This window comes from Zalophus californianus, chromosome 4 (genome assembly GCF_009762305.2).
Source record: "Zalophus californianus isolate mZalCal1 chromosome 4, mZalCal1.pri.v2, whole genome shotgun sequence".
NCBI classification, from domain to species: Eukaryota; Metazoa; Chordata; class Mammalia; order Carnivora; family Otariidae; genus Zalophus; species Zalophus californianus.
In genome coordinates this window covers 116194993-116220650 of record NC_045598.1, presented here as the reverse complement: position 1 = coordinate 116220650, position 25658 = coordinate 116194993, and the positions used below count along the sequence as shown (strand labels likewise).

At 36.1% G+C, this 25658-nt stretch overlaps 1 protein-coding gene across 1 annotated transcript in view; it reads right to left on the bottom strand.

The window, feature by feature from the left end:
* RP1 (RP1 axonemal microtubule associated) overlaps window positions 1–25658 on the bottom strand; it is a 364241-nt gene that overhangs the window by 200508 nt on the left and 138075 nt on the right. The window contains 4 exon segments of the mRNA XM_035726960.1: window positions 12904–13033; window positions 13189–13220; window positions 13315–13391; window positions 14255–14330. Coding sequence (XP_035582853.1) covers window positions 12904–13033; window positions 13189–13220; window positions 13315–13391; window positions 14255–14330 — 315 coding nt within the window.

The following is a 25658-nucleotide window of genomic DNA, read 5'->3' as shown; positions in this document are numbered from 1 at the left end:
CGAAACTTCCCAGAGAATGCCATATCTTCCATTTCAGTAGGGAACAGCAAAAAGACAAAGTGCTAGGACAAGGTGCTAGAGCTCCACTACCTAAAACCTACTCCAGGCCTAATTCCCTTTATAGAAACCTAGTTCAAGTCATGATATAAACTGTATATTCCTGGCAGGAAGGGCTCAGTTTGCCCCTTTACACCTTTCTGTTATCCATATTTGTTTGTAATAAGCTCCATTCAACCAGACTGGTAAGTGAAACAATGCCTTTGTGAGAATCAGAAAGAGCTGTCCCTTTAGTAAAACACTTTACTGGCTTTTTGTTAGAAACTGTTAAGTAAATGTATAAATCCATAACAATTACAAGTGTGAATTATACCCTTACTCTTGTGCAGTGGATAGGGGCCCATGATGGTTTTTCTAAAACCATAGTAAAATAATATAACATAGGGGCTCCTGGGTGGCTCAGTCATTAAGCATCTGCCTTCGGCTCAGGTCATGATCCCAGGGTCCTGGGATTGAGCCCCATATCGGGCTACCTGCTTGGTGGGAAGCCTGCTTCTCCCTCTCCTGTTCCCTCTCTTGCTGTCTCTCTCAAATAAATAAATAAAATCTTTAAAAAAATAATATAACATAAAATTCACCATTTTAACCATTTCAAAGTGTACAATTCAGTGGCATGTAGTGCATTCACAATGTTGTGCAACTGATCATCCCAAAAGAAACCTGCCAGCCGTTAAGCAGTCAATCCCTCTTTGCCCCGCCTCCAGCAACCATTAATCTACTTTCTATCTCTACAGATTTACCTATTCTAGATATTATATATTCTAGATATTAGATATATTAGGTATATTAGATATTCTAGATGTGTGATCTTTTATGTCTGGTTTCTTTCAGTTAGCACAATGTTTTCACAGTCCATATCATAGCACAAATCAGTACTTCATTACTTTTTATAGCTGAATAATATTCCCTTGTATGGATATATCACATTTGTTTATCCACTCATCAGGTGATGGACATTTAGATTGTTTCCATCTTCTAGCTATTGTGAATAGTGCTATAAACATTCAAATATACCCTTTTATTCTCAGTTATCATAGAGTACAATTGCCAGGGCACATGGTAATTCTATGTTTAACTTACTGATGAATACCAAATTGTTTTCCAAAGTGGTTGATCATTTTACATTCCCACTGGCAATGTCTGAAGGTTCTGATTTCTCCACATCCTCACAAGTACTTGTTATTTGCTGTTATCTGTGTGTTGGAATTATCAGATGAGAATTTTATAATAACAATTATATAGTTTTTTATTCAAGTAAAATTAAGTTATATTAATTTCAGGTGTACAGTATAATGATTCAACAATTCTATACTTCTCAGTGCTCAAGATACGTGCACTCTTGATCCCCTTTGTCTATTACACCATCCCCCCACCACCTCCCCTCTGGCAACCACCAGTTTGCTCTCTGTATTTAAGAGTTTATTTTTTTGTTTGTCTGTTTGGTTTCTTAAATTCCACATATGAGTGAAATCATACAATATGTGTCTTTCTCTGACTGACTTATTTCACTTATACCCTCTAGGTCCAGCCATATTGTTGCAAAAGGCAAGATATCATTCTTTTTTATGGCTGAACAATATTCTGTGTGTGTGTGTGTGTGTGTGTGTGTGTGTATATCACCTCTTCTTCATTCACCTATGGATGAACACGGGTTGATTTCATGTATTGGTTATTGTAAATAATGCTTCAATAAACATAGAGGCGCATATATCTTTTCAAATTAGTGTTTTCATTTTCTTTGGGTAAATAGAATTACTAGATTATATGGTATTTCTATTTTTAATTTTTTAAGGAATCTTCATACTGTTTTCCACAGGGGCTGTCACAATTTGCATTCCCACCAACAGTGCACAAGTGTTCCTTTTTCTCCACATCCTCACCAACAGTTGTTACTTCTTGTGTTTTTTATTTCAGCCATTCTGACGGATGTAAAGTGATATCTTATCATAGTTTTAATTTGCATTTCCCTGATTATTAGTGATGTTGAGCATCTTTTCATATGTGTGTTGGCCATCTGTATATCTTTTGTGGAAAAATGTCTATTCAGGTCCTCTGCCCATTTTTAATCAAATTATTTGTTTTTTTGGCTTTGAAGTTGTAGAAATTCTTTATGTATTTTGGATATTACCCCCTTATCAGATATATCATTTGCAAATATCTTCTCCCATTCAGTAGGTTGCCTTTTTGTTTTGTTGATGATTTCTTTCACTGTGCAAAAGCTTTCTATTTTGGTGTGGTCCCAAAAGTTTAATTTTGCTTTTGTTTCCTTTGCCTGAGGAGATGTAGCTAAAAAAATGTTTCTATGGCTGATGTCAAAGAAATTACTCCCTATATTTTCTTCTAGGAATTTTGTGGCTTCAAGTCTCATATTTTAGTCTTCACTTGCTGTTATTTTCATTACAGCCATCCTAGTGGGTGTGAAGTGCTACTCATAGTTTTGATTTGTGTTTTTCTAATACTAAGACACTGAACATCTTTTCATGTATTTGTTGGTCATTTGTGTATCTTATATATTTGTTGGCCATTTATGTATCTTCTTTGGATAGATGTCTATTCAGGTCCTTTGCTCATTTTTTAATTAGGTTGTTCATCTTCTTGATGAATTTTAGAGCTTTTTATATACTCTGGACACTAGATCCTTATCAGACATAGGATTTGCAAGTATTTACCCCATTTGGGGGGTTACCTTTCCATCTTGATAGTATCCTTTGATGCACAAGAGTTTTTAATGTGATGATATCCAACCTGTTTTTTTCTTTGTTGCCTGTGCTTTTGATGTCATATCTAAAAAACCATTGACTATTCCAAGGATGTACACATTTACACCTATATTTTCTTCTAAGAGTTTTATAGTTTTAGATCTTACTTTGTTCCATTTGAGTTGAATTTTGTATATGGTATGAGGTAAGGATCCAGCTCCATTATTTTGTATTTGGATATCCAGCTGTCCCAGCACCATTTATTGAACACACTATTCACTTACACCCTCTAGGTCCAGCCTTTCCCCAACTGAAGACTAGGGAAAAGAAACAGACTTTCCCCAATTGAAGGTCTTGGCACCCTTGTCAAAAATCAATTGACCACAGATGTACAAGCTTATTTCTATACTGCCAATTCTATTTGCATTGCATATAATTTTTCTGTATATTATGATGATTTGACTTCTTAAAAATTTTTCCTGGCTGGGAGAGAGACTTGCCTCACCTTGGGCTAAATTCTTAGAGATAGTAAAAGACCCAGACTACAGCATACCTTTTTTTTTTTAAGGTTTTATTTATTTGAGAGAGAGACAGAAAGCACAAGCGGGGACAAGGGGGTGGGGAGGGGATAGAGGGAGAGGTACAAGCAGACTCCCTGCCGAGGAGGGAGCCCAATGTGGGACTCGATCCCAGGACCTGGAGATCACCCCCCCAGCCGAAGGCAGATGCCCAACTGACTGAGCCACCCAGATGCCCCTACAGCATACCTTTAATATGCAAACTAATCAATCCAGACACATACCTCCTCTTTCTGGCCCATGTACCCCAGGAGGCACTAGTCCTCTGTCTTAATCATCCAAGAGCCAAGTACCAGGCAACTAGAGATCACCTCTATAGTCCAAAACTCACTGATATTATTCAAACTATCTAATCATAAACTGTTTCCCCTGCCCTGCCTTGAATTTCCTGTGGAAATCCTAGCAAAGTTCCTGGCCTAAGTGTTCTCTCCCTCCTATCTTCTGTCTCCTGACCTCCCTAGTATTTTTCTATGTGATCCTGCATGGTATATTATGCCTTCTGTCTTTAGGACCTGTGAGTATAATGAACTTTGTTTTTCTGAGTCTCTCCTGTATTTCCTTTTGTACCTGACTGACCATCTCATAAAAAACACAAAATACTACTCCACTGATCTATATGTCAATATTTATGCTAGCACCACACTATTTTGATTACAGTAGGTTTATAGTAATTTGTCAGATCAGGAAATGTGGGTCTTCCAACTTTGTTCTTTTTCAGTATTATTTTGGCTATTCAGGGTTCCTTGCAATTCCATATAAAATTTAGGATTAGTTTTTTCATTTCTGTAGAAAAGGCATTTTGATAGGGATTGAATCAAATCTGTAGAACATTTTGGGAAATACTGTTATCTTAACAATATTAAGTCTTCAAACCCATAAACACAGAGTATCTTTCCACCTATTTAGGTCTTCTTTAATTTCTTTCAAAGATATTTTATAGTTTTCAGTGTAGAAAAATGGCACTGAATATACAGGACTACCCAGTGCACCAGTACAAAATGTAGAAATGAATCAGCAATGCAAGAACAAAGATGAGGATTCAGATTAGAGAGGGGAGAGATGTTGCTTTTTCCATTCCTAGCCATCATTTAATGTGAAGAGAAGATGAAATCCATCATAGTGTCCAAAGTGAGAAAATACAGAAGCATCTCTCTTACAAAACAGTGACTGATCACTATATTAGTGATCTACTGCTGTGTAAAGTATTACTCCAAAACTTTTGCAGGTTAGAAAAAATGTTTATTATCTTACAATTTTGATAGGTCAAAAATCTGGGAGCAACTTATCTGGGTAACTCTGGATCAGGATCTCCCATGAGATTACACTCCAGCTATTGGTTGGGGCTGTTGTCATCTGAAGGCTTCACTGGGGCTCTCTCCCAAGATGGATCATTCACATGGCTGTTAGTAGGAGGCTTCTGTTCCTTTCCAAGTTGGCCTCTCCATAGGGCTGCTGGGATGTCCTTATGACATGGCAGTTGGGTCGCCCCAGAGTGAGTGATCCAAGAAGAGTACCAGGAAAAATGTATAATGCCTTTTATGACCTAGTCTCAAAAGTCACACACAGTCACTTCTACCGTATTCTATTTCTTAGAAGTCCCTTGATCCAGCCCATTTTCGAGGCAAGAGGAATAGGCCCCACCTCTTAAAGAGGGGCAGTGTCAAATAATTTGTGGACATATTTTAAAATACCCACACTAAAGAATGTAGTCACCTCTTCTATATGCACTAGTCTGACATGGTACCAAATAAATACTTCAAAAACAAAACCCAAAAATCCATCTCAAAACCTGGTAGGGTGGTTCCTCCTTATCCCCAGAGGATACACTACAGGACCTACAGTGGATGCCTGAACCCAAAGATGGTACCAAACCCTACATATACTATGTTTTTTCCTATGCATAAATACCTATAATAAAGCTTATGAATTAGGCAGAGTAAGAGATTAATAATAACTAATAATAAACTAGAACAATATAACATACTCTAATAAAAGTTATGTGAACGTGGTCTCTCTCAAAATATTGTATTCTATTCACCCTTCTTCTGGTGATGATATCAGATGATAAAATGCCTACATGATGAAATGAAGTGAGGTGAATGACTTAGGCACCGTGACGTACTGTTAGGCTACTACTGACCTTCTGAAAATATGTCAGAAGAATCATCTGCTTCCACAGCACAGTTGACTACAAGAAACTGAAACTGTGGAAAGTGAAACCAGGGATGAGGGGAGACTACTGTACAACTATTGACCTAGATCCTTAGTGACAATACAGAAGACAATGACATGTTAGAAACTTCCAGTGATCCAGGACAAAGAGAAACTAAAAGAATTGCAATCACTAAACCAGCCCTATGAAAAATATTGAAAGGGGTCCTGTAAGCAAAGAGAGAGCCCAAAAGTAACATAGACCAGAAAAGAACAGAGACAATAAACAGTAACAGTCACCTTACAGGCAATACAATGGCACTAAATTCATATCTTTCAATAGTTACCCCGAATGTAAATGGGCTAAATGCCCCAATCAAAAGACACAGGCTATCAGATTGGATAAAAAAGCAAGACCCATCGAGATGCTGTCTGCAAGACTCTTTTTAGACCCAAAGACACCACCAGATTGAAAGTGAGGGGGTGGAAAACAATTTACCATGCTAATGGACACCAAAAGAAAGCTGGGGTGGCAATCCTTATATCAGACAAATTAGATTTTAAACCAAAGACCATAATAAGAGATGAGGAAGGACACTATATCATACTTAAAGGGTCTATCCAACAAGATCTAACAATTGTAAATATTTATGCCCCCAACATGGGAGCAGCCAATTATATAAGCCAATTAGTAACAAAATCAAAGAAACACATCAACAATAATACAGTAATAGAGGGGACTTTAACACCCCTGTCACTGAAATGGACAGACCATCTAAGCAAAAGATCAACAAGAAAAAAAAAGACTTTGAATGACCATACTAGACCAGATAGACTTCACAGATATATTCAGAACATTCTAAAGAAACAGAATACACATTCTTCTCTAGTGCCCATGGAACATTCTCCAGAATAAATCACATCCTAGGTCACAAATCAGGTCTCATCTGGTACCAAAAGACTGGGATTATTCCCTGCATATTTTCAGACCACAATGCTTTGAAACTAGAACTCAATCACAAGAGGAAAGTCGGAAAGAACTCAAATACATGGAGGCTAAAGAGCATCCTACTAAAGAATGAATGGGTCAACCAGGAAATTAAAGAAGAATTAAAAAAATTCATGGAAACCAATGAAAATGAAAATACAACTGTTCAAAATCTTTGGGATGCATCAAAAGCAGTCCAAAGAGGAAAGTATATAACAATACAAGTCTTCCTCAAGCAACAAGAAAGTTCTCAAATACACAACCTAATCCTACACCTAAAGGAGCTGGAGAAAGAACAGCAAATAAAGCCTACCCCCAGCAGGAGAAGAGAAATAATAAAGATCAGAGCAGAAATCAATGAAATAGAAACCAAAAGAACAGTAGAACAGATCAATGAAATTAGGAGCTGATTCTTTGAAAGAATTAATGAGATTGATAAACCCCTGCCCAGACTTATAAAGAAAAGAGAAATGACCCAAATAAATAAAATCATGAATGAAAGAGGAGAGATCATAACCAATACCAAAGAAATACAAACAATTATAAGAACATTTATAAGCAACTATATGCCAACAAATTAGACAATGTGGAAGAAATGGGTGCATTCCTAGAGATGTATCAACTACCAAAACTGAACCAGGAAGAAATAGAAAACCTGAACAGACCTATAACCACTAAGGAAATTGAAGCAGTCATCAACAATCTCCCAACAAACAAAAGCCCAGGGCCAGATGGCTTCCCAGGGAAATTCTACCAAATATTTAAAGAAGAATTAATACCAGTTCTCCTGAAACTGTTCCAAAAAAATAGAAATGGAAGGAAAACTTCCAAACTCATTTCATGAGCTCAGCATTACCTTGATTCCAAAACCAAAGACCCCACCAAAAAGAATTACAGACCAATATCCCTGATGAATATGCATGCAAAAATTCTCACCAAAATACTAGCCAATAGGATCCAACTGTACATTAAAGGATTAGTCATCATGACCAAGTGGGATTTATTCCCAGGCTGCAAGCCTGGTTCAATATCTGTAAATCAATCAATGCGATACACTACATTAATAAAAGAAAGGACAAGAACCATATGATCCTCTCAATAGATGCAGAAAAAGCATTTGACAAAGTACAGCATCCTTTCTTGATTAAAACTCTTCACAGTGTAGGGATAAAGTGTACATACCTCAATATCATAAAAGCCATCTATGAAAAACCCACAGTGAACATCATTCTCAGTAGGGGAAAACTGAGAGCTTTTCCACAGGAACACGGCAGGGATGTCCACTATAACCACTGCTATTCAACATAGTACTAGAAGTCCTAGCCTCAGGAATCAGACAACAAAAAGAAATAAAAGGCATCCGAATTGGCAGAGAAGAAGTCAAACTCTCACTCTTTGCAGATGTTATGATACTTCATGTGGAAAACCCAAAAGACTCCATCCCAAAACTGCTAGAACTCATACAGGAATTCAGTAAAGTGGCAGGATACAAAATCAATACACAGAAATCAGCTGCATTTCTATACACCAACAAGACAGAAGAAAGAGAAATTAAGGAGTCGATCCCATTTACAATTGCACCCAAAACCTAAGATACCTAAGGAATAAATCTAACCAAAGAGGCAAAGGATCTGTACTCAGAAAACTATAAAATACTCATGAAAGAAATTGAGGAGGGCACAAAGAAATGGAAAAATGTTCCATGCTCATGGACTGGAAGAACAAATATTGTGAAAATGTCCATGCTACCTAGAGCAATCTACACATTCAATGCAATCCCTATCAAAATACCATCAACTTTTTTCACAGAAATGTAACAAATAATCCTAAATTTTGTATGGAACCAGAAAAGACCCCACAAATAGCCAGAGGAATGTTAAAAAAGAAAGCCAAAGCTGGCGGCATCACAAGTCCGGACTTCAAGCTCTATTACAAAGCTGTCATCATCAAGACAGTATGGTACTGGCACAAAAACAGACACATAGATAAATGGAACAGAATAGAAAACCCAGAAATGGACCCTCAACTTTATGGTCAACTAATTTTCAACAAAGCAGGAAGAATGTCCAATGGAAAAAAGACAGTCTCTTCAACAAATGGTATTGGGAAAGACCTAAATGTGATACAAGAATCCATCAAAATCCTTGAGGAGAACATAGGCAGCAACCTCTTCAACCTTGGCCGCAGCAACTTCTTCCTAGACACATCACCAAAGGCAAGGGAAGCAAGGGTAAAAATGAACTATTGGGACTTCATAAAGAAGTCCCTTTGCACAACAAAGGAAGCAGTCAACAAAACCAAAAGACAACCGACAGAATGGGAGAAGATATTTGCAAAAGACATATCAGATAAAGGGCTCATATCCAACATCTATAAAAACTTATCAAACTCCATACCCAAAGAACAAAGAATTCAATCAAGAAATGGGCAGAAGACATGAACAGACATTTCTGCAAAGAAGACATCCAAATGGCCAACAGACACATGAAAAAGTGCTCAACATCACTCAGCATCAGGGAAATACAAATCAAAACCACAATGAGATACCATCTCACACCAGTTAGAATGGCTACAATTAACAAGTCAGGAAATGATGGATGTTGGTAAGGATGTGGAGAAAAGGGAACCCTCTTTTTTTTTTTTAAAGATTTTATTTATTTATTTGAGAGAGAGAATGAGATAGAGAGACAGCATGAGAGGGGAGAGGGTCAGAGGGAGAAGCAGACTCCCTGCTGAGCAGGGAGCCCGATGCGGGACCCGATCCCGGGACTCCAGGATCATGACCTGAGCCGAAGGCAGTCGCTTAACCAACTGAGCCACCCAGGCGCCCGAAAAGGGAACCCTCTTACACTGTTGGTGGGAATGCAAGCTGGTACAGCCACTCTGGAAAACATGGACGTACCTCAAAAAGTTGAAAATAAAGCTACCCTACAATCTAGCAATTGCACTACTGGGTATTTACCCCAAAGATACAAATGTAGTAATCTAAAGGGGCACCTGCACCCCAATGTTTATAGCAGCAATGTCCACAATAGCCAAACTATGGAAAGAGCCCAGATGTCCACCAACAGATGAATTGATAAAGAAGATGTGGTATATATATATAATGGAATATTATGCAGCCATCAAAAAATGAAATCTTGCCATTTGCAATGACGTGGATGGAACTAGAGGGTATTATGCTAAGAGAAATAAGTCAATCAGAGAAAGACAAGTATTATATGATCTCACCGATAGGAGAAATTTGAGAAACAAGAGAGAGGATCATAGGGGAAGAGAGGGGAAAGTGAAACAAGACGAAACCAGAGGGGGAGACAAACCATAAGAGACTCTTAATCTCAGGAAACAAACTGAGGGTTGCTGGAGGAAGGGGGGTGGGAGGGATGGGGTGGCTGGGTGATAGACACTGGGGAGGGTATGTGCTATGGTGAGGGCTGTGAATTGTGTAAGACTGATGAATCACAGACCTGTACCCCTGAAAAAATTAATATATTATTTGTTAATAAATTAAAAAAAACTTCCAGTGACATGTTTTTAAAATGCATGCTTAATCCTGTTAGAACATAAGTTAAATAAATCTGAATTTATATTATGAATTTTTGTCTTGAAAAACTACTGTAAAATGAGAAAACTATGGGAATCTATATTTTATGGTAAATCTTTTAAAATTTTGGAGGATGGGAAGTTTGTGAAAATGACCCTGACATAAAGTAACTATCAAGACTCTAGAGTTAAAAACTGAGTTGCTTTGGCTGTCTGCTCCTTCTTTTTAGTTCTAAGATCCTACACTAAAGACTAGAAGACTTGTTTATGATTGTCATAATCAATGTTAGCATAGTATTGGTTTTAATACCTAAGAGCTTATCATCATAAAATGAAGCTCCCTATGGTATTTTAAAGATCTTTTCATGCTGTGTGGTGCTTTTAGGTCCAGTATTGCCAATAAATGGCTCAACAGCTCTCAGAGAAATGAGCATTCTAACTCTCTACGTATGGAAATATCTAAATTACAGCCAGCTTGATAATTAAATAGAAGTATTGTCTCATGGTGATAAAAACAACATTGTTTTGTAGAGTGAAAATTACAAGCAAACAGATCTCAGAGACATGTTCTTAAAATATTTTCCTGAAAAGATGTCCATGGGTCAGCATTGTTCCTCACAACACTTTCCAGCATGTGAAAACTAATTCATGAGTGTGAATTTACGGGACACTGAGCATAACATCAGGAAATAATCCTGCAAGTAATTATCACATATAAAAGACCTCCTGCTGCAGAAATGTCAGTTATGCCAAGGAAAATTACTCATACTATCCTGCACCTCCCTTTTAAGGAATGCTCATTCTACTTTATATATTAAAGGACTAGCATATTAAGATGCTAGAAATGCTTAACGGTAAATGTTTCTCTTGATATCTACCAGTTAGTCTGATCTATGCAGGAACTCATATGTTTGGCTATAGAGCGAGAACTAAGTTGGGGCTGTCAGAGCATCAGTTCTTTCCCTGGAAGCCTCTGTATGGCTGTCTGGCGTTCCTCATAGCATGAGGGCTGGCTTCCAAGAAGGATTAATCCAAGAGATAATGGTAGAAGATATAGATTTTAGAAGTTACAGTGTTTATTCATTTGCATTCTGTTAGTCAAAACATGTAGAAAGGGTTGACCCAGCATGGGGTAAGGAAATGAATTCCACTTGTTGATGTAGGAGTGGCAAGTTCCCTTTACAAACTAGCTTGTGATGGGTGTTAGAAGATAACATTTGTCTCCCTACATTTGTCATTTTCCTGCATAGTCCAGCCCTCTGAATAAATGCACTTACAAAATGATTGTATAAGGGAACAGTCCATCATAAAAAAGCACAGAGATCTATCCGCACCACCTCCTTCCCTCCCTCCTTTCCTTTCTTTCTTTTTCTCTCTCCTTTCCTCCTTCCATCTCTCTCTTTGCTCTCCCTCCCTCCAACTCTCTCTTCTCTCTCCTCTCTCTTTCCCTCTTTCCCTCTCTCTTTCCCCCTCCCTGGGGGAATAAAGGTAAAGGCTTTTCCTTCCCTTCCTTGGAGAAGATTTGCTTATATTCCAGCATAAAGATAAGTGCTCTCTATCTCTTCTCTCTTGTATCTGGAAAGAAGGATGGGCAACCCTATATAAAATCAGAGTTTCCTAATTTGGAGATTTCTCTCCTTTAATGCACCCATCCACATTTGCAGGTACTATCAGGCCCTTGCCTCAGGATATTGTAGGATTGGGACTTGGGGAACGAAGCAAGATGTTGCTCTGGCTGCTGCATTTGCTGTGGGAAATGAATGGTCTTAGTCTTTGTGCTCTCATGTTATCTGAAAGTAGTGTAAAACTTAGATCCTTCACAGTTTCAGATTATAAACAAGAGCTATTTTTCTGACCACATTTGGAAATACAATCCACTATATTCAATGAGGAAAAAGAGCACCAGCCCCAGGCAATAGGATATATGGGGCCATTTTGACTATCTAAGTAGGTAAATCATCCTAAATGGGAACCAACAGGTAAAGAAAATGTCTAAGGAATAGATTAATTTTGGAAAGAGAAGATACTAGGAAGTATTTTTAGACTCCCACATGTTTTCCTAGAGGATAAAACTGGATTATTCCTTCGGATCTCTAATATAAGGTAGAGGAGGTTACATTTTGAGGAAATGCTATTGGTTAAGTATCTCCAGCACATTGTAGAAGCTATTTGAACAACAGTTTCTAACAAAGTACAGCAAAGTTACATTCACAGATGCAGCTGGCAAATTTTGTTTAAATACTAAATTTGTTTCAAAAAGAGTTAGAGGTTTGGGTTTATAATCAAAGATCTACCATTGTCAGTTTACTCCTTCTTCATTAATTCTTATGGTCATGGATTCACTAAACATCAAATCTAGTTTTTCTTTGCCTAGTTTTTCCTCTATACATTTATTATGACACTAGCTACAAAGAAAAATTATTAGAATTGTGTTTGTCCTCTTCATTAGGTTGTGACCCTCTGGAATTCAGAATAATGTCTTAGTTGTTTCTGTGGCCCTTATTTAACACAGTGTTTTAAACAGATAGCCACTTAATATTTAGTAGAACCAACTTAATACCTTAAATGGCTGTACGATTCAAGAGCTACAATTGCTGATTTTTATTAACAATGTTAATTGCCTACATTTTATTCTTCAATTAATAGCAAATATAAGTTTTTTCATGGTGTACTGTTCTGCAAAATGACATTGTTGGCCCAGATTTAAAGCCTGTCATCTATTGATTATTTGTATTAATGCAGGTAGTCAATTATTTAAATGACTTAATACTGGTGTAAAGCCATGTGGAAAGAAGAAACAAAACTGCAAATTAAACTAGGTCTAGATCTGCCTTCCTCCAGTTCCCAAAACTGTCACAGCACCTCTTGTTTTACCAAATGATTTTACCGTATTTGTCTGTCTTCTCTCCAACTGCATCAACTGTGCCATCTGGATGCAGACGGACAAACCCTCCAGTGAGCCTGTTGTAGAATTGAAGAGTATTTCCTTTCATAAATTTCCATCTTTCTGCAGCCCACTAAATATAAAAACAAAACCAAAAGCAATAACATAAGACAAAGAAATTACTAAGAAACACTGCTTACTAAACATTATAAATTGTCTTTAACATATCAAATAGTTATTTGGACACTATTTGTACCAAATAATTTATGACCAAAAGTAAAATCTTACTGTTTCTTTTCTATTAAGTTCTAGCTTCTGCCCTGAAGGTATAAAGGAAGGAGAAAATCATTAATTTCAGCAGAGTCATACTTTCCTCAATCATCATAAGAGCATTTTCCAATATATGACACTCACTAGCAAAGATGATACTGTTATCTGTGGCATACAGTTCTCTGGAGATCTTACCATCATCTTCCCCTTGGTCCAGCCATCTGTGGAAAGAAAAGTGTATCAAGAATATTGTCGCTTTATATTTACACTAACCACTGGCAATTATGGAGCCAAGTCAGAAATAATGGATAACAGGAACTAGAAAAAGAGCAGAGCAGAAATGGTAAGAGCAGAGCAGAAAATGGAAAAGGAAATGCTTGAAATGACTATGAGGTAGGTAGGAGGTACAAGGGAGGTAGGAGAAGCTGCTATCAGGTTCAGGTTGAAACATGACTTTCTCTAATCCACAGGTGAATTAGTTAGCCCGCCCAGGTCATAAATCTTACATCCACTGGACCAGTTATGTTATCCTGGTTTTTTTTAGCCATTAAATACAGTTCAAACTATAGTCAGTTATTTCATAAATGGCTATTATTGGTTCCATGGGGAAAGAGACAGGCAAGTAATGAAAGAAAGAGCAAATCTATCACCATTATTGGAAGAATAACCCAAAACTCAATGCCTAATGACAGTGGGTCAGCAATGTCTTCATCATATAAAAAGGCACATGTGAATTTTATTTTATGCATTTATTATATTTGAACTTAATTTGGGACCTAGTCCAAAGGGAATCAGTTTTCTAGCCAGAGATTTTCATTCTTCTTACCGAAATATAAAATCATATTTTTTAAATCTACCTTAATTTACCAAGAGAGATTTAAACTTATATCATCAGGAATGATGATAAACATAATGTATATCTTGCCAAACAGAAGCAGAAGCCCCTAAAGTTAATCTTCAAAAAGTTACCCAACAAAGCATCAGTAACTAGGAATAATTGAATAAGTTATCCATTTCTCCAAAATACAATAACTTGGAACTAATATGAAATGGATTTTTTCAATGAAAAAGCACACCTACAAACCTGTGACAGAAGAAGGTATATTCATGATTTGTTATGGGATCCTTGATTATAACATCATCAAGAAACCAGCCATTTCCTAAACACGAATTAAAGAAAGAATAATATGGTGTGAATATGTTTGGTCCAGGTATTACCTGAAGTTTTGAAAAGAGGTCCTAGCTTCCAAATATACATAAAAGCTTTATGCACCATAAAGGTTTAATACTTCAAATAAAGCAAAACATGAGAAGTAAGCTATAAGAAGTACTTAAAAATATTTCTTATACATGTACCAAAAGCACAACATATTTTAAGACTTCATGTTTTATGATATCTACTTCAATATGATTTTCCAAGCACTTGAAAACAGAACAATTCTGCAATTTCTCTTGATTTCATAAACTGCATTTGTATTCCTGGATCTAACATCTTCCAAAAAATATACAACTAATGAGTTAGCAATACTCCTATTTCCAAAACATACACATAAAGCTCAAATTTGAAGTATATATTTTGATAAGCTAAAAAATGAACATTTAGAAACTGTTGAAGCACACAGACTGAGCTATGAAGATAGTAATCTTCTTTTAAATATTTGATTTTATATTAATTTTCAAACTGGAGTTGGTTAAATATAATTTAATTTTATTTATAGGTACAATGGAATATTTTAACCAGACACAGTAGTTTCATCTATACAAAGAGCCAGCACAAAATCTATACTCCTCTAATTAAAAATCCTTGAGTTTATGAGTTAATACTTACCAACTATAGGATGAAACTCTTTAATAAGGCATACAAGGGCCTTCACTGCCCGGCCTCTGTTTACTTTTTTTTTTTTTTAAGATTTTTATCCATTTGAGATAGAGAGTGAGAAGGCATGAGTGGGGGGCAGAGGGAGAGGGAGAAGCAGGTTCCCCACCAAGAAAGGAGCCTGATGCAGGGCTCAATCCCAGGACCCTGGGATCATGACCTGAGCAGAAGGCAAACACTTAACCAACTGAGCCACCCAGGTGCCCCATTCTACTTACTTTTTAATTTCATCCCTTATTACACACTCCCATTATGGAACCATGCCAAACTCTTCCTAGTTCTCTAGATCAGTGATCCTCCAAGAGAGATTATAAAAACACAGATTGCTGAGCACCACACAGAGTTTCTGATGTAGTAGGCCTGGGATAAGCAACCTAAGGTGCCTAACTGTCAAAGATGGCCCTGGAGAAAGGAATTTCCCAGGATGCAGGATTTTCAGTGCTAAAACCAGGACAGCCCCAGACAACCCAGAATGATAGGTCATTCTATAAAAGAAACCAAGAATGAAATTTTTAATGAGATTCCAGACAGTTATGATGATCCAGGAACCATACTTTGAAATCCAGGAACCACACTTTGAAAACCACTGCCATAGATAATTAATATTCATAATTTACATATGCTGTTACTTTACATATGCCATTTCCTATGCTTAAAATGTCATCACCAAAATGCTTCATTTCATTTTTAAATTTTACCAAAAAATAAATAGAATTTCTTGTCTCCTTCAAGGAAAATTAAAATGTTACCAGAATTCTGAAATGGGTTTTAAGAGCTACTCAGAAGTCTGTAAAGAAAACTCTTGGAGATGATAGGAATTGATTTTATTTATTTTTTTTTAAGATTTATTTATCCACTTCAGAGAGAGAGAGAGCATGAATGGCAGGGGCGGAGGGAGAGGGAGAGAGAATCTTAAGCTAACTCTTCACTGAGTGCAGAGCCCAATGCAGGGCTTGATAACCACAACCATGAGATCAGGACATGAGCTGAAACCAAGAGTTGGATGCTCAACCAACTGAGCCACCCAGGAGCCCCAAGGAATTGATTTTAAAAATGCTTTATAAGTTAATAGATTTCATTAGTAATTAGTTTAAAAGTACCTATATAAAAACATATTGACAAGAACAGTCAAGTGGAGCCAAGATCAGCCAAAAGACAATGTAAACATGAAATAGGTTATCACTGTAATTCACTGAAATTTAGGGGTTGTTTTCTACACACCATAAACTAACCTTGTGGGTTAACTAAAATTTTACAAAATTTGACAAGGAAAAAGGTTAAATTGTAAATATCATATTTCTTTGTATAATACTAAAGATTTACCTTTTGGCCATTTTTTCCAAGTTCTTTATAGATTAGTGATTTTTTTTAATGTATCCTAGACATTTGGATATATTATGAGACTCTGAGTCCCATTTATTTTTTTTATTTTTTTAAATATTTTATTTATTTATTTGACAGAGAGAGACACAGCGAGAGAGGGAACACAAGCAGGGGGAGTGGGAGAGGGAGAAGCAGGCTTTCCGCTGAGCAGGGAGCCCGATGCAGGGCTCGATCCCAGGATCCTGAGATCATGACCTGAGCCGAAGGCAGACGCTTAACAACTGAGCCACCCAGGTGCCCCTCTGAGTCCCATTTAATCTTCTTTTTAGCAGGCAGTCCCCCCTGTTGATGTGAAGCATAAGCTGTGTGTGTGTGTGTACACATTCAACTTCTAACACCCCCCCAGGCAGAAATGGGGCATTTACTCACTGCAGACAACTAGATAGAAGTTCACTTCCTCCTTCTGCCCACTGATACCTTCCCACAAAAATAAGTAAGGCATTTACAGTGCCTTACTGCCTCTGAGGAGAGTAATATCCCTGGTGTGACCCTCTGCTTCCACAGGGAGGGGAAGGATGGATGGGCCTGAGTCACATCCTTCTGTGGGGTAAGGATAGAAGCTGCTGTGGGGTAAGGACAGAAGCTCATCTACATCAGTGGGCCCCACAGAAAAGAAGGGGGAGTCTGAAGAGTACCAACTAGTCCCAATTCCACCACCTCACTCTACCTTGTCGGTGTTGGATAGGAGTAGAAACTCAGCTCACTGGGCTTCACTGATGACTAGGGCACAGGGGAAGTAGAATGTCAACTATTCCATATTGTCCTACCTCTCCACACCTCACGATGCTAGGTAGGGGTAGACACTCAGCCCCCACCAGAACTCACTGACACCAGAGATGGGAGATAGATAGTGGAGTGCTAAGTAGCCCCAGCTTGCACTGCTTTCTCCTATTTGCAAATGACATGACTATCTATGGATAAAATTCCAAACAATCTACTACTACTACTACTACTACTAATAATAATAATAATAATAATAATAAATCCCAGAACTAAAAATTGAGTTGAATAAGGTCTTGGATACAAGACAAATCACCACACAAAATAAATCACATTTCTATACACTAACAATGAACATATGGAAATTGAAATTTAGACCACAATACCACTTAAAATCACTCTAGACATTAGTTAGATATAAACTTCACAAAACATGTCCAGAATCTGTACGCTGAAAATTTAAAAATTCTGAGGAAAGAAATAAAAAAATACTTAAATAAATGAAGAGACATACCCATACTACATTCATGGATTGGAGTCCAACATAGTAAATGCATCAATTCTCACCAAATTAATCTCTAAGTTTGATGTAGTTCCCATAAAAATCTCAGCAAGTTTTATTGTAGATATGGATAAGCTTTTCTAAAATTTATATAGAAAAGGACAAGCCTTAAAATAGCAAAAACAATATTTAAAAATATTAAAATAGGAGGAATCAATGTACCTGATATTAAGGCCTAGTAAATAGCTCTCAAGATAGTATGGTATTGGCAGGAGAGACACATAGATCAATGGAACAGAGAATCCAGACATAATACCACATCAATATGCCCAACTGCATTGTGACAAAAGTATAAAAACAATTCAGTGGAGGCAGGATAGGCTTTTCAATAATTGGTGTTGGAGTAATTAGACATTCATAGGTAAAAATAAATTAACTTCAACTTACATCTCACACTTTATATAAAATCTCAAATCATAGAATTAAATGTGAAATGTAAAAGTATAAAACTTTTAGAAAAAATAAGAAAAAAGTCTGTGATCCAGGATTAGGCAGAGTTCTTCAACTTCACCCCAAAACTACAATCCATAAAAAAAGAAAAATGAATAAACTGGATCTCCTCAACACTAAAAATTTGTTCCGCAAATGACCTTAGTAAGAGGGTGGAATGACAAGCTACAAACTAAGAGAAAATATCTGCAAACCATGTATCCAACAAAGGACTAGTATCTACAATATATAAGAAAACTCTTAAATTTTAACACTAAAAAAAATCCATTACAAAAGAGGCAAAGAACATAGAGACAATTTTGCCAAAGAGGACATAAACACATAAAAATATGTTCAACATCATTATTTTTATAAAAATTAAAATAAAAATAAAAATGATAAGTCACTACATACCCATCAGAATGGGGAAAAAAAAGGCAGCAAAACACCAAATAAAGACAAGGATGCTGAGCAAATGGATCACAAATATATTGCTGGTGTGAATATAGAATGGTATTGACACTATGGAAAAGTTTGGCAATTTCTTACAAAACTAAACATACAATTCCATATTACCCAATCAATTGCATTCTTGGGCACTGGTCACAGAAAATTGAAAACTTATGTTCACATAAAAATCTGTACACATATGTACATGGCAGTTTTATTCATCATAGCCCAAAACTGGAAACAATCCAGATGTTCTTCAGTGGGTGAATGAGGGAAATCCATTCCGTGGAATACTGCTCAGGAATAAAAAGAAACAAACTGCTGACACATACAACTTGAATGAATCACTAGGAAATACAGAATAAAAAAGCCAATCCCAACTGAGTGTATAATGTATGATTTCATTGATATAACAGTATTGAAATGAGCATTGAAATGAGAACTGATAGGTATGTAGTACAGATTAGTGGTTGCTAGGGTTTAAGAATTGGGAATTTGAGGAAGAAATAGAGGAAGATAAGTAGATGTGGCTATAAAAAGGAGACATGACAGATCATTGTAGCAATGGTACTCTTCTCTGTCCTCACTGTGTAAATATCAATATCCTGATAATGCAAGATGTTACCATTGGGGGGAAATGGGTAAAGGATATAGAGAATCTCTCTGTGTTATTTTGTATAACTGCATGCCAATCTATAATTACCTGAAAATAAAAAGTTTAACCACAATGATATATCACCTTACACCAGTTAGAATGGCTAAAATCAAAATGACAAGAAATAACAAGTGTTGGTGAGGATATGGAGAAAAAGAAACCCTTGTGCACTGTTGGTAAGGATGTAAATTTGTGCAGCCACTGTTGCAAATAGTATGGAGGTTCCTCAAAAAATTAAAAATAGAAACATCATATGATCCAGTGATTCCAGTTTTGGGTATTTACCCAGAGAAAATGAAAACACTAATTCTAAAAGATATATGCACCCCTATGTTTACTGCAGCATTATTTACAATACCCAAGATATAGAAGCAACCTAAGTACACATCAACAGACAAACGGACAAGGAAGATGTGGTATGTTATGTGTAAACACACACACACAAAGATGAATATTACACAGCCCTAAAAAGGATGAGATTGTGCCATTTGAGACAACATGGTTAGACCTAGAGGGTATTATGCTAAGTGAAATAAGTGAGACTAAGAAAAACAAATACAATATGATTCCACTCATAATTGGAATCAAAAAAAATGAGTAAACAAACAAAAAACAGAATCAGACCTATACATACAGAGAACAAATTGGTGGTTGCCAGAGGGAGGGGAGCCGGGGGTTGGGCAAAATAGGTGAAGAGAAGAGGAAGGTACAGGTTTCCAGTTATGGAATGAATACATCACAGGAATAAAGGGCACAGCATAAGGAATACAGTCAATGATATTTTAAAACGATGTAATGGGACAGATGGTAGCTACTCTTCTGGTGAACATAGCATAATGTATAAACTTGTCAAATCACTATGTTGTACGCCTGAAATTAATGTAACATTTTGTGTCAACTATACTCAAAAAAAAGTTTAATTAAAAATATAGCTTATAATTAAATTTTTTAATTTTTAGTTATGAACCATAAAAATTTATTTTGGGCCATTTTGAATTGCTTCTTTAGTATCCCCAGATCATTTTTCTATTAAATACACTTAAAATCTAATTCAGGCCTTATTTTGTCACTTACTTATCTGTCTGCCTATTATCGTGACATTCACTAAACTGTACTTTAAAATTGTCATCTTTAATGCATTTTCATGTGAGTCTTCCTTGTTAATCTTTTCCAAAATGCTAGTCTATTATATCCTTTTAAGTTTTCCAGATTAATAACATTATAATTTTAACAGATTTATTGAGAAGTAATTTACATACATAAAGTTCACCTGTTTAAATGGGTTCAGTGCTTTGTAATATATCTATATTTGTGCAACCATCATAACCCCAAATCAGTACAATTTCATCAATCCCAAAGGAAACTTTGTACTTATTCACTGGGACTGCTAACCATCGCCCCTCCTCTCTCCTAGACTTAGGCAACCACTAATCTACTTTCTCATTTTGATAGATTTGCCTATTGTACAGATTTCATACAAATGGAATCATATAATATGTGGTATTGTGTGACTAGCTTAATCAGTGAGGGATAGAAAAAGGAAGTCAGCTATCTGTCTCAGGACTTACTTTAGGTCAATTGTCCTACCCTGTATTTCAGATTTTATCTACTCTGAGCCTATACCTCTTGATCAAAATTAGTAGGTATATCTGTATTATTATCTTTCTTTCCCCAACCCTTTTATTTCCTCACTTGTGATGCTCCACTTGATTTTGGAGTAAACAATAGTCTTTCTGTAAGAAACCATTGCAGCAGATTCTCTCCATTGTAGTCTGAGATCTTATGTAAAATGAATCTCACTGCAGATTGCTTTTGCCTAACCAAATGGACAGACCTGGTGCATTTTGGTTCATCAAAATTCTAAAGTCCTTTTACTGCCAGTACGTCACAGACACAGACAGTTAAGACCTGAAGCTAAATATGTGGAAACACAAAACTTTCACCTCTCACCAAAAAAACCCCCCAAAACAAATGAAACATAAACACCCCAAGCACAATGCTGTTGGAGTAGCACCACCAAAAAATGGATTACACAGCTAGCTGAGATCATTGGTTAATAATTTGTTAAGGAATAAATAGGTTCACTTAATCTGAAACAGGCACAGGACTTATAATTCAAACTTTCTTGCCTAGAACTCCCTATTTCAGTATGGCTTTCAGAAAAGGCCAGTCTAATAAGTCAGATGTGCATGTGCTTTTTATTGTTCATGCTAGTTATTACATATATTATAAATATTATATATAAATATATTTTTGCTGCCACTCTAAGATCTTTTATATCTTATATTTTCTATAGAAGAAAACCAGATTCAAGTTATTGTATATTGATTTAAATTTCTAGTCACTATAAATTCTATTTATTTTTTTAATTTATGCTCTTTGCATTTTAATAGACATTTCTGTCACCTGTAAGCAATAACTGTCTTCTTTCCAAAATTATAATTGTGTTAGGAAATATATTATAATGCTTTCCAAAGAATAACTATACTCATAATGAGGAAATCCTTTTTGTATTTCAAACTTTAATGAATTTCATTGTTTATTAAGTGGTTGTTTTGAGTTACATTATTTTAAAATATTTTTTCTGTTCCAAATGTTCAAAGAACTTTTAATAATAGTATTATTGGACTTTTAACAATTTTTCTACTTTAACCTTTTGAGGTGATGTATTTTATTAACAGATTTTATAATACTGAACTACCCTTCAATTTCTTGGCATGAACCCTACTTAGTTGTTATGTATTATTCCTTTATTATATTTCTTGATTCATTTTGTACATATTTAACAGGATATATGCACATGCATTTATCAGTAAGGCTGATCTACAACTGTTCTTCTGGACAATACAAACACTATGGGAAACAGGACATTGTGCAACTGTGAAAATCCTCAGGATTGTCAATTTTATTAGAATATTTGGAGGAAAGGGAAATGAGAAATTTAACCATCAAATTAAAATACTGTCTTCATCTGATTGGGCTGCTATAACAAAATACCACAAACCGTCTAGCTTATAAACAACAGAAATTCATTTCTCAGTTCTGGAGGCTGGGTAGTCCAAGATCAAGGCACCAGCATAGCCGCCTGGTGAGAACTCTCTTCATGGTTTATAGCCCGCACCTTCTCACTGTGTCCTCACAAGGTGAAACACACTAGGGTTCTCTCTCTGGAACCACTTTTATAAGAGCATTCCTCAAGGCTCCACCTCCCACAGGCCCCAACTACTAACAGTATTGCATAGGGCCTTAAGATTTCGACCTACTAATTTAGGGGGCCACAAACATTCAGACCATAGCAAATACTTTTAAACAAATGTGGAAAAATTATCAAATAAAAATAGTAGCTTGCATTTTCATTATAAAACATGAATATGTAAACAAAAAGATAACTCCTTTAGAATAGGTCCTCTGAGGCCTGTAGGCATTCTTATTCATACTGGGAATATAATAGAGAACAATATAAGAAGCACTAAATCATAGTTCTATATTTTGTACATTTTCAAGTTTCAGTATCATTAAGTCTATTTAGAAGTTTCCAATTCCATAATCTGGAACATTTTATATAGCACTGAAAATGTCTGCTTCACGGACACTTTAGAGAAAGTGCTGGTAAATCCAAATAGAAACAGAGGTTTTGGAAAGAGATTAGCCTTCTAAAAATGTTTATTATTATTGATTCCTGCCATTTTCTACTTTTTCTTTGAGAAATATTGAGTCAAATTTGCCTTCTTGGGTCATTCATAATTTCTTAGGCTAAATTTCTTCGGTCAATTTGTCTTAAATAATCATCCAGTTCATGCAGAGCTTTAAATTTATTTATCCAAAACTGTATATAATAGTCTCAAAACTTTTATCTGATAAGTATTTGTATTATATCCACTATACCTTATTTTGGCATTTATTTTCTTCTCGTTTTTATTCGACTTTTCAGTGTTGGTTTACTATGTGAGGGTCTGTACTTTTTTTCCTTAGGAATCCATTCCTATAAGTGACATCAATTCTGTTTTTCTATTTTCAGTCTTTGATTTCTGTTTTTGCCTTCATTATTTTCTTTCCCTCATTTTTCCCAATTTTTCTTTCTTACATTACTTGTTTTTCCCAACTTTATTGAGATATAATTGACATATAATATTGTGTAAATTTAAGGTGTACAACTTACTGATTTGAAAAATGTATATACTGCTATATAAACACCAAAATAAGGTTGGTTAACATACCCTTCACATCACATAATTACATTTTTTGTTGTTGTTGTTATGGTGAGAACACTTAAAATCTAGTCTCAGGGGTGCCTGGGTGGTTCAGTCGTTAAGCGTCTGCCTTTGGCTCAGATCATGATCCCGGAGTCCTGGGATCGAGCCCCACATCGGGCTCCCTGCTCCGCGGGAGGCCTGCTTCTCCCTCTCTCACTCCCCCTGCTTGTGTTCCCTCTCTTACTGTCTCTCTCTCTCTGTCAAATAAATAAAATAAAATAATAATAAAATAAAATCTAGTCTCATAGAAAATTTCAATTATTAATATAGTATTATTAACTTGAGTCACCATGCTATACATTAGATCCCCAGAACTTATCTCTCTTATAACTGGAAGCTTGTCCCCCTCCACCCAGCCCCCAGCGACCACCAATCTACTGTTTCTATGAGGTCAGCTTTTTTATATTCCACATATAAGTTAGATCATACAGTATTTGTCTTTTTTTTTCGCTCAGTATAATGTCCTTAAAGTCATTCACATTGTCACAAATGGCAGGATTTTCTTCTTTTTTAGAGCAGAATAATATTCATTCTATATATAGACCACAATTCTTTACCTATTCATCTGCTGATGGAAACCTAGGCAGTTTCCATGTATTGGCTACTGTAAACAATGCTGCAATGAAGATGGGAGTGCATCTATATTTATGAGATACTGAATTCATTTCCTTTGGATATATACACAGAAGTAGGATTGCTGGACCATATGGTAGTTCTATTTCCATTTTGTGAGGAACTTCTATACTGCTTTCCACAGTACCTGTACCAATTTACATTCTCACAACAGTGCATAAAGGTTCCCTATCCATCCCTTCCAGCATTTGTTATCGCTTGCCTTTTTGATGATAGCCATTCTAACAGGTGTAAGGTAATACTCAATGTGGTTTTGATTTGCATTTCCCTGATGATTGCTGATGTTGAGCATCTTTTCATATACCTGTGCGCCATCTGGACGAATTATTTGGAAAAATGTCTTTTCAGATCCTCTGCCCATTTTTTAACTGTATTGTATAGGATTTTTGTTTTTTGGTTTTTGTTTTGCTATTAAGTTGTACAAGTTCTTTATACATCTTGGATATTAACCACTTATCAGATATATGATTTACAAAATTTTTTCCACACTATAGGTTACCTTTTCATTTTTTTTGATAATTTCCTTTGTTGTGCAGCTTTTTAGTCTGATGTAATCCTACTTGTTATTTTTGTTTTGGATGCCTTGGCTTTTGGTGCCAAATCCAAAAAATCTTTGCCAGAATGATGTTAAGAAGCTCACCACCTGGGGCGCCTGGGTGGCTCAGTCGTTAAGCCTCTGCCTTTGGCTCAGGTCATGGTCCCAGGGTCCTGGGATTGAGCCCCACATCAGGCTCCTGCTCTGCAGGAAGCCTGCTTCTCCCTCTCCCACTCCCCCTGCTTGTGTTCCCTCTCGTTGTGTCTCTTTCTGTCGGATAAATAAAATCTTTAAAAAAAAAAAAAAAAACAGAAGCTCACCACCTATGTTTTCTGCTAGAAGTTTTATAGTTTCAGATCTTACATATTTAAGTTTTTAATCCATTTTGATTTCATTTTTCTGTGGGGTGTAACATAGTGGTGTAGGTTTTTTTGTTTTTTGTTTTGCATGTGGCTCTCCACTTTTATCAACACAATTTATTGAAGAGACTATCCTTTCCACATTGTATATTCTTGGCTCCTTTGTTGTAAATTAGTTGACCATATAAGTGTGGGTTTATTGCTGGGCTCTTTATTCTGCTTCATTTAAGTCAACACCATACTGTTTTAATTACTATAGTTTTGAATTACAGTTTAAAATCAGGAAGTGTGATGTTCACTTGGTTCTTTGTTCTCTTTCAAGATTACTTTGGCTATTCAGGGTCTTTCATGGATCCATACAAATTTTAGGATTCTTTGTTCTATTTCCATAAAAAATGCCATTGGAATTTTCACAGAGATTGCACTGAATCTGTAGATTGTTTTGGATAGTATGAACATTTTAACAATATCAGTTCTTCCAATTCATGAGCATAGATTATCTCCCCATTTATTTGTGTATTCTTCAATTTCTTTCATCAGTGTCTTAACAATTTTCAGTGTACAGGTCTTTTACCTCTTTAGTTAAATTAATTCCTAGGTATTTTATTCTTTTTGATGCAAATGTAAATGGGA